Source organism: Dendropsophus ebraccatus, chromosome 6, assembly GCF_027789765.1.
Source record: "Dendropsophus ebraccatus isolate aDenEbr1 chromosome 6, aDenEbr1.pat, whole genome shotgun sequence".
NCBI lineage: Eukaryota > Metazoa > Chordata > Amphibia > Anura > Hylidae > Dendropsophus > Dendropsophus ebraccatus.
Genome location: NC_091459.1, coordinates 24,413,123 through 24,422,500, shown reverse-complemented (window position 1 = coordinate 24,422,500; position 9,378 = coordinate 24,413,123). Strand labels below are relative to the sequence as shown.

The 9,378-nt window shown below is 46.8% G+C and overlaps 1 protein-coding gene across 1 annotated transcript; it reads right to left on the bottom strand.

The window, feature by feature from the left end:
- Window positions 1-1,289: 1,289 nt before the first annotated feature.
- Window positions 1,290-5,231, bottom strand: TPBG (trophoblast glycoprotein). The gene is made up of 2 exons (XM_069973509.1): window positions 4,935-5,231; window positions 1,290-3,339 (listed from the first exon to the last, which is right to left on the bottom strand). The coding sequence occupies exon 2, from the start codon at window positions 3,141-3,143 to the stop codon at window positions 1,947-1,949; it is 1,197 nt and encodes a 398-aa protein (XP_069829610.1). The 5' UTR covers window positions 3,144-3,339; window positions 4,935-5,231; the 3' UTR covers window positions 1,290-1,946.
- Window positions 5,232-9,378: the final 4,147 nt, after the last annotated feature.

Genomic DNA, 9,378 nt, shown 5'->3' with positions numbered 1-9,378 from the left:
CAATCATATCCACAAAGAAAAAAAAGACAACATCAAAACCATTAAGGATGTGGTAGAATATTGAACCCGTGTACAGACTTGTGCTGAGTCACTACATTGATCCTTTAGACACCTAATGTACAACTATGATATCGACTAAAAGTACTCCCACACACACTACCTTTAGGTTTATAGCCGCTCCAACATTACTTAATAGCAGAAAATTATTGGTTTATTAGAAAAATGTATAATGATGATGATTTTACATAATAAAAAGGTGATACAAGTTAGGAGCACTCATTAACATCAATAGGAAAACCCATAAACTGTAAAGTTTGTCACATAACATACAGTAATACGGTATGACCTGATGTTCCTAATGCAACACAAAAAGACAAGATCAGAAGCAAAAAGTAAGAGGTGCTCCGTGTGATATTCCATCTATCACTGACCATGTACTGCAAGACTCTGAAAAGTTCAGGCCGCTTATAGTAGACTACACATAGACATTCAATGGAGATCCTCAAAATGCCCCGAAACGCAGGGAAGATTAATATTCTTTTGTTACATCGGAAAGGTAATTACCGACTGGTTGACTTGACCAAGAAGAGCTCCGACCCATGACAATACAGATTAAGACACTATTTATATGGTGATGACTTGACATCAACTTTAGGTTAGGATTTACATTTTTTCATTCAAAAGAATAAAAGCAGCATTATTCCATTACTATGTATGAAGCGCCAACATTTCCTCGTAACCACGACTCAACCTTAGGTCGCACATTTAGAGACATTTTTATGGGACCAAACAAACATTAAAGCATCCAAGCCAATTGGTGAAGTGGATTACAAAACCTTCGGATAGGTGATGGAGAAAATAAAAAAAAAAATTATAATAATAATAATAGTAATAAATGTCCAGTATAAAATCCAATAGTCACATGCAAATCGGTTAACACCCATTGATCAATACTGCTGGAGAACGTTTGAGTATGGGTAAACATAAAAGGGTTAATCGACCTTTACAGCCATACATGACCTTATTGCTATTACTATAAATCTTACAGTTCAAAGGTCAATGCAATATCATGTTACAAAAAAAAATAGACAATCTATTTTATACAAACTCTTTGCAGCCTCCATACATATATGATCATTCTAGTTACTAAACACTTTAAATACGTTGCCCTCCTCTTCTATACAAGACTCCACATAAGACCAGATTTCCTGTCAATAAGTAGATGGAAAGATCTCAGGTTAGAAAACATCCACACACCGATTATTTTAATATATTCTTTATTGAGTCAGAGTTATTAAAATCAGGCGCAGTTTATAGAAATTCTGGACTGGTATAAACTGCAGCTCTCATACAAAAAACAGTGCAAAAGTATTACCGTCGATGTTCTCCCCAATTAAGGATGTCAAATAATATTAATAAAATTTAAAAAAAAAAGAAAAAAATTGTACATGCTGTCATATAAGTCCTCATGTTACACATGCAAAAAAATTGCAACTTTGGAAGCATTCTCACAACTCAACAGTTCACAAAGCATCATATAAAAAATAAAAACATAAAAGAAAAGAAATGAATCTTGAGGCAGTTGTCGTTGACTGGTATCTGGATTGGCAATGGGTGGTACCAACAGAAAACCAAAAAGAAAAAGCGAAAAAGTATGGTTGCTGCCCTGCTACTGTCTCACACCACAGGACTGGATTCCTAGGAGCGGTAAAACAACAAGTCTGTTCTGTATGGATGTTCAGCATGCGAAGTTCAGACTGTATTATAATGCAGCAATAAATTCACAGTCAGATGGAGGCATTCAGAAAGCCCTGCCAGGAGACGTTGTTTTCTTGTGGTCTAGTTCTCCAGCAGGGAGTGAGCGAGAGGGTTAAATGCATTATCTGTACATAAAGTTCATGCATAGATAAAGTGTTGCTCTGGTCCACAAAAAAAAATAAAAATCTTTATACATCAGAGTTTGTGCTCAAGTTTGTCAGCCTGGGATCTGCATTGATCTCGTATCTATAGTGATAACCCTCCATGTGATCTCTGCACGCGTCTCGGATGTTGTAAATCCACTTTTTAATACCTTTCCTGTTCAGATACAAGACGAGCAGGAAGATGACTCCTATGAGGGCGAGCACTATACCCAGGAAGACATAGGAGGTCTGTAAGCTGTTGTCTATTATATACGGTGGGCACTCCAGCTCCGACACTTTGATGGAAAGCAACGAAACGTTCGTCATCTTCTCCGGCTCGGAGCAAAGCAAGCTGGCCGAATCCTTCACTATCGTGGTGTCTTTGAGCCAAGTGAGGAAAGGTTCGATTTCACAGTGACAGACCCAGCTGTTGTCACCGAGGAAGACGGACAAAGCAGGTTTGCTGGAAAAATCTTGCAGGGTGGTGTTTCGCAGGTTTTTTATAGAGTTATGTCTCAGATCCAAAGACTCGAGGCTTTCGAGGTTGGTGAATACCCCAGATCGGAGGCTGACCAGGGAATTGTTGCTCAGGTCGAGGTGTTTCAGGCTGGGCAGCGAGCTGAACATGCCTGTGGGTAAGTACATGAGGTTGTTCCCACTCAGGTCGAGTGTCTGCAGGTTACGCAGTGATCCATTCTGCAGGGCATCTGCCACATAGAAGATCATGGACTCGTTGTAGAGAGAGTTGCGGAGGTTCAGCTCCAGCAGCGGACTGCTAAGGTTACCACCAACTTGGAAGGACAAGGTGCTGATATTAGCCAACTTATTGTTACTAAGATCCAGAGTCTTTAACCCCGGCAGGTTTCTAAAGGTGTTCCTGCCCAGCTCCTGGAGGTGGTTGTTACTCAGGCCAAGGTTGCTTAGGTTGGTTAAGACTTCATGGAAGGATCCCTCTCGTAAACTGTGGATGTGGTTGGAGGTGATGAAGAGATTCTTCACGTAGGATGGAAGGTTTCTGGGCACCTCCTTTAGATTCTGGTTTACACATTTCACAGTCCGGGCCAATTCTGAACACTCGCAGGAAGCCGGGCACAGAGTCTGTTGTTCGGACTGGGACCACACAGTGCCCAGGACTTGTACAAAGACTAGGACTAACAGCAGGGACCGACTTCTGTCATTACCACCCAGTCCGGGCCCCCTCCTCCAGAGTCCCAGTGAAGAGGGTACATGAGAGGAAGGCATCTCCCCGGATATGGTGCTGTAGCCCCAGGGCTCCGCTGTACAGAGGGCTGTGGGTCACCGTCCGCTCTGGATTTAATGCCGAGCACAAAGGGGTAAACGGTGGGGGAGCTTTCCTCCTGGTGCCAGGTCCTTACACAGGATCACACAATGCCACCTTCAGGTTCTCCAGGCTGGGGAGGAGCGCCCACAAGGAAACCTGAGGGAGCAGAGGCAGAGGAGTCACACACAGAGCAAAGGAGTCACACAGGGAGCACAGGAATGACACATGAGGCACAGGAGTCACACATGGAGAAAAGGCACAGGAGTCACACAGGGAGCACAGGAATGACACATGAGGCACAGGAGTCACACATGGAGAAAAGGCACAGGAGTCACACAGGGAGCACAGGAATGACACATGAGGCACAGGAGTCAAACTAGTCACACATGGGGCAGAAGCACAGAAGTCCCCACACACGGGGCACAGGCGTCACACAGTAGAGCACAAGAGTCCCTCCACACACAGAGGGGCACAGGCACAGGAGTCCCTCCACACACAGAGGGGCACAGGCACAGGAGTCCCTCCACACACAGAGGGGCACAGGCACAGGAGTCCCACCACACACAGAGGGGCACAGGCACAGGCGTCCCACCACACACAGAGGGGCACAGGCACAGGAGTCCCTCCACACACAGAGGGGCACAGGCACAGGCGTCCCACCACACACAGAGGGGCACAGGCACAGGCGTCCCACCACACACAGAGGGGCACAGGCACAGGCGTCCCACCACACACAGAGGGGCACAGGCGTCCCACCACACACAGAGGGGCACAGGCGTCCCACCACACACAGAGGGGCACAGGCGTCCCACCACACACAGAGGGGCACAGGCGTCCCACCACACACAGAGGGGCACAGGAGTCCCACCACACACAGAGGGGCACAGGAGTCCCACCACACACAGAGGGGCACAGGAGTCCCACCACACACAGAGGGGCACAGGAGTCCCACCACACACAGAGGGGCACAGGAGTCCCACCACACACAGAGGGGCACAGGAGTCCCACCACACACAGAGGGGCACAGGAGTCCCACCACACACAGAGGGGCACAGGAGTCCCACCACACACAGAGGGGCACAGGAGTCCCACCACACACAGAGGGGCACAGGAGTCCCACCACACACAGAGGGGCACAGGAGTCCCACCACACACAGAGGGGCACAGGAGTCCCACCACACACAGAGGGGCACAGGAGTCCCACCACACACAGAGGGGCACAGGAGTCCCACCACACACAGAGGGGCACAGGAGTCCCACCACACACAGAGGGGCACAGGAGTCCCACCACACACAGAGGGGCACAGGAGTCCCACCACACACAGAGGGGCACAGGAGTCCCACCACACACAGAGGGGCACAGGAGTCCCACCACACACAGAGGGGCACAGGAGTCCCACCACACAGAGGGGCACAGGAGTCCCACCACACAGAGGGGCACAGGAGTCCCACCACACAGAGGGGCACAGGCACAGTGGAGCAGCTCCTCAGTCCTCAGCCCCTCTCCTCCTTGTCATGGGGTTAATTCAGGCTTCAGGTTACATCCTCCACACCCTTCATCATCTTGTAGAGATTAACCCTTCCCCCTCCATTGGGCATCCCACCACCGCATCCCTGAGGAGAGAGAGGAGACAGGAGCGGGCACCTCCATAACTCCAGCAAGTCCCCACAACTTCTCCCCGCTCACTAAACACTTCTCACACAACTCCACATCACTCAGTTCCCACTGTGCGGCTTCCCTGCGACTTTACCTGCAGCCGGGCGCGCTCTCCTCGGGTATTCCAGGCAGGGGCGTCTGGGCAGCGACTCCTCCACATCCAGCCGCTCACAGCAGCCTCTCACTCCGCTCTCCTGCTGCTCCCCAGTCCTGCCTCTCCGGGAGATACCACCTGCACCCTGCCGCTGTGGGGGTGAGGGGCGGAATGTATCCGGGAGGAGCCTCCTATACTTCCAAACTGCGCTCCACCGCGGCCGGCCGGCGCTGTGTATATTATACATGAGGTAGTGGCGGCTCAAGAAGCCTCCGCTCACCCGCTGGCATGTGCATGAGGCATTGTGCGCGTCGTGTGAACACCCCTCCATGGAATGGGCGCGTCTGCCTCCTAGCTCCGCCCCCTGCTAGAGGAGGCAGTCCGGGCTGGCTGGTGGGGAGCACACGAGTGTGCGGAGCTGGTTGCCGAGCAGCAGCCTGGGGCTCCGCCGTGTCCTCCGCGCTAAACTTTGATTGTGCTGCTGACCTTTCCATTGCTATAAGAGTCCGCCTTATTACACAGTGTGGTCAGTGCTGTGTGATATAGACGGGGAAACCAACATCTGCAGGAGGTGGAAGACTGACAGCACTTACTGTGAAGGTGTCTGGCTTCCATCAGTGTCCCCTACCTGCTGCGGCTCTCCAGGGTTTACAGAATTGCCACACCCAAGTAGTCACAGGCATTGGGCACCTATCCTTAATCCATAGGCAGTAACAGGGTGCCCCCCCCCTTATATAAGACCTCATACAAGATTTTGGAGGTGTCTGGGATTTTTCATCCACAATTTCTGAGATCAGACACAGATCTTGGAGGAAAGGACCGGAATCGCAATTTTAATTTTAGTTCATATCAAAAGGTGTTTGAAGGGGTTAAAGGGGTATTTTCACTTTGTGCTGAAGACACAAAAACTTGTGTCTGGGCTGTTCCTTCAAGTGTCACTGTTGTATAATTTTTTTTTTACTTTTATTTTTTGCAGAAATCAATAGTACAGGCGATTTTAAGAAACTTTGTAATTGGGTTTATTAGGCAAAAATGCACTTTAATCATAAAAAAGCAGTTTGAAATTCTCCCCCCTGTCTTCATTGTTCTCTTATGGAGAGAGGAGAGGTGGAGGGAGATGAGGCACCAAAACAGGACAACAAAGAGTTAATTTACAGCCACATCATCGGGCTATCTCCTCTGAAGTCAGCACTGACCTCTCTGACCACTGAATAGCTGCTTTCACACAGGTCCCGCTGTATAATCCTTTGTTCTCTACTCTGCTGGTGACTAATCTCCCTCCCCTCTCCATAGGTTACACAGGGCTCTGATGTAAAAGAGTCTAGATTTCCTGATAATGAGCAGTGAATGAGAGGGAGGAGTATTTTTGAATGCAGATAACGGCAGATTTGCCTAATAAACCCAATTACAAAGTTTCTTAAAATCGCCTGGACTATTGATTTCTGCAAAAAAAAAAAAAATGACAGTGACACTTTCAGTCTCTGCTCTCAACCCCCTCCTCCCTTCAGAGATGGTTGATGTAAACAAGTCCCTACCTGCAACTTTGTACTGCCAGGAAGGTAAGGGTCCTATTACACAGGACAATTATTGTGCGAAAAATCGTTATATTGTTCGAATTTAAACGACAATCGTTCTGTGTAATTGCAGGCAGCGATCGAAAAATCATTGGAATGTTGTTAATCGCTGATTTAGATCTGAACCTGAAATTTTCGTTAATCGTTCCCTGTAATTCCACGTTCGTTCACTCAAGTTCCGCATTTGTTCACTAATCGTTCAGTGTAATTGCACATTGTTGATTGTTTTGCTGGGATCAGAAGGAATAAACGACCATAGTAACGATCGTAACTAACGACTGTCGTTCTGTGTAATATGGTGAACGATTTCAGCTTAACGATAAACAATCTCGTTTGGGAACGTTTATCGTTAGTTGTTAATCGTTAAAAATCCCTTTGTCTAATAAGAACCTCAATCACAGTGGGGGAGATTTATCAAACATGGTGTAAAGTGAAACTGGCTTAGTTGCCCCTAGCAACCAATCAGATTCCACCTTTCATTTTCCAAAGAGTCTGTGAGGAATGAAAGGTGGAATCTGATTGGTTGCTAGGGGCAACTGAGCCAGTCTCACTTTACACCATGTTTGATAAATCTCCCCCGTGAGTTTATCAGCACTTGACCTCAGATTATCCCTCCTAGCGTGACAAAGAAGCTACCAAGTTGCAGAGACTTGTTTACATCCGCTGTCTCCGAAGGGAGGGGGAGAGAAAAGCTCCCACACAGTTTTTGTGTCTTCAGCAGAAAGAAGCAGCTCAGAACTGGGGGAAGGAGACTGAATAGATAATAGCAAATATGGAATGAATTGTAATGGTCCTATTAGATGAAGCCATTTTTTGTTTTCTCCAATAAACAATCACAAACAATCGCTTTTGTGAATGACCTGAAATCATTCACCATAATACACCGAATGATAGTTGTTGGTTATGATGGTTCGTATACTCTAGAACAGTGCTTCTCAATCCTCAGGCCTCACCAACAGGTCATGTTTTAAGGATTTCCTTAGTATATTATAATTTTACTCAGTGCATCAGGTATGATCACAGGTGTTCTTTGTATGGGAAATCCCCAAAACATGACCTGTTGGTGAGGCTTGAGGACTGGAATTGAGAAGCACTGCTCTAGAATATGAACGATTGTAATAGTGAGAGAACATCGTGCACATACGCTGAAAGATTTGTTAACAATTAGCAACCATTTTATGGTCAGCTCAAAAGATGCGATCAGCGACACACAAATTGTTGTTAGTCATTTGATCATTGCTGCATGCACATGAAGAGATTATCTCTTAAAGGAGAAGACCAGTGAAAATTTTTAGTAAAGTATTGGATTGCCCCCAAAAGTTATACAAATCATCAATATACACTTATTACGGGATTACTTATTACGGGCTTATAAAGCCCTGCACTTACTGCTGCATCAAGGCTTCACTTCCTGGATAACATGGTGATGTCACTTCCTGGATAACATGGTGATGTCACTTCCTGGATAACATGGTGATGTCACTTCCTGGATAACATGGTGATGTCACGACCCGACTCCCAGAGCTTTGCGGGCTGTGGCTGCTAGAGAGGATGATGGCAGAGGGATGCTCAGTGTCCCTCCAGTGCCCTGTGTACCTCAGTGTCCCTCTGCCATCATCCTCTCCAGCAGCCACAGCCCGCACAGCTCTGGGAGTCGGGTCGTGACATCACCATGTTATCCAGGAAGTGACATCACCATGTTATCCAGGAAGTAACATCACCATGTTATCCAGGAAGTGACATCACCATGTTATCCAGGAATTGACATCACCATGTTATCCAGGAAGTGACATCACCATTTTATCCAGGAAGTGACATCACCATGTTATCCAGGAAGTGACATCACCATGTTATCCAGGAAGTGACATCACCATGTTATCCAGGAAGTAACATCACCATGTTATCCAGGAAGTGACATCACCATGTTATCCAGGAAGTGACATCACCATGTTATCCAGGAAGTGACATCACCATGTTATCCAGGAAGTGAAGCCTTGATGCAGCAGTAAGTGCAGGGAAAAAAGCACTTTATAAGCATTTCCCGTAATAAGTGTATATTGGTGATTTGTATAACTTTTGGGAGGCAATACAATACTTCTCCTTTAAATTCGAACGATATAACGATTTTTCGCACGATAATCTTTTTGTGTAATAGGGACCCTAGTCTCACCATGGGCAGGAACATATGAAAAGTTATGTTTCAGCGAAATACTCCTTTAAGGTCAGGGATCTGTGCACACTAGAGATGAGCGAACCTGGAGCATGCTCGAGTCGATCCGAACCCGATCTTTCGGTATTTGATTAGCGGTGGCTGCTGACGTTGGATAAAGCCCTAAGGTTATGTGGAAAACATGGATATAGTCATTAGCTGTATCCATGTTTTCCAGACAACCTTAGAGCTTTATCCAAGGTTCAGCAGCCCCAGCTAATCAAATACTGAATGTTCGGGTTCGGATGCACTTGAGCATGCTCCAGGTTCGCTCATCTCTAGTGCACACCAGTTAGGTTTTTCCATAATAAACTAAACCAACCATGTCTTTATACACCTTGGATTGTGCATCAGGCACAGAAAAGAGCCAGAGCCAAACTGTTCACACAAAGTTGGGAGAATACAGCTGTATGAGATGTTCTCTGATGCATTAAGACTGGAGCTAAGAAGCCTAAGGAAGCCCGTGAAAAACAACCTTCTAGTGTTATCCCTCCTCCCCCAATCAATGCAGTCAGGCAGGTAATGTCCTGGCATTCAAAAAATCCAGACTCATCCGGCAGACGAGAAGCGTGATTCATCCCCCCACAGAACATGTTTCCACTGCTTCAGCTGAGGCGTGCATTAAAGGGGTTATCCAGTGTTACAAAAACATGGCCACTTT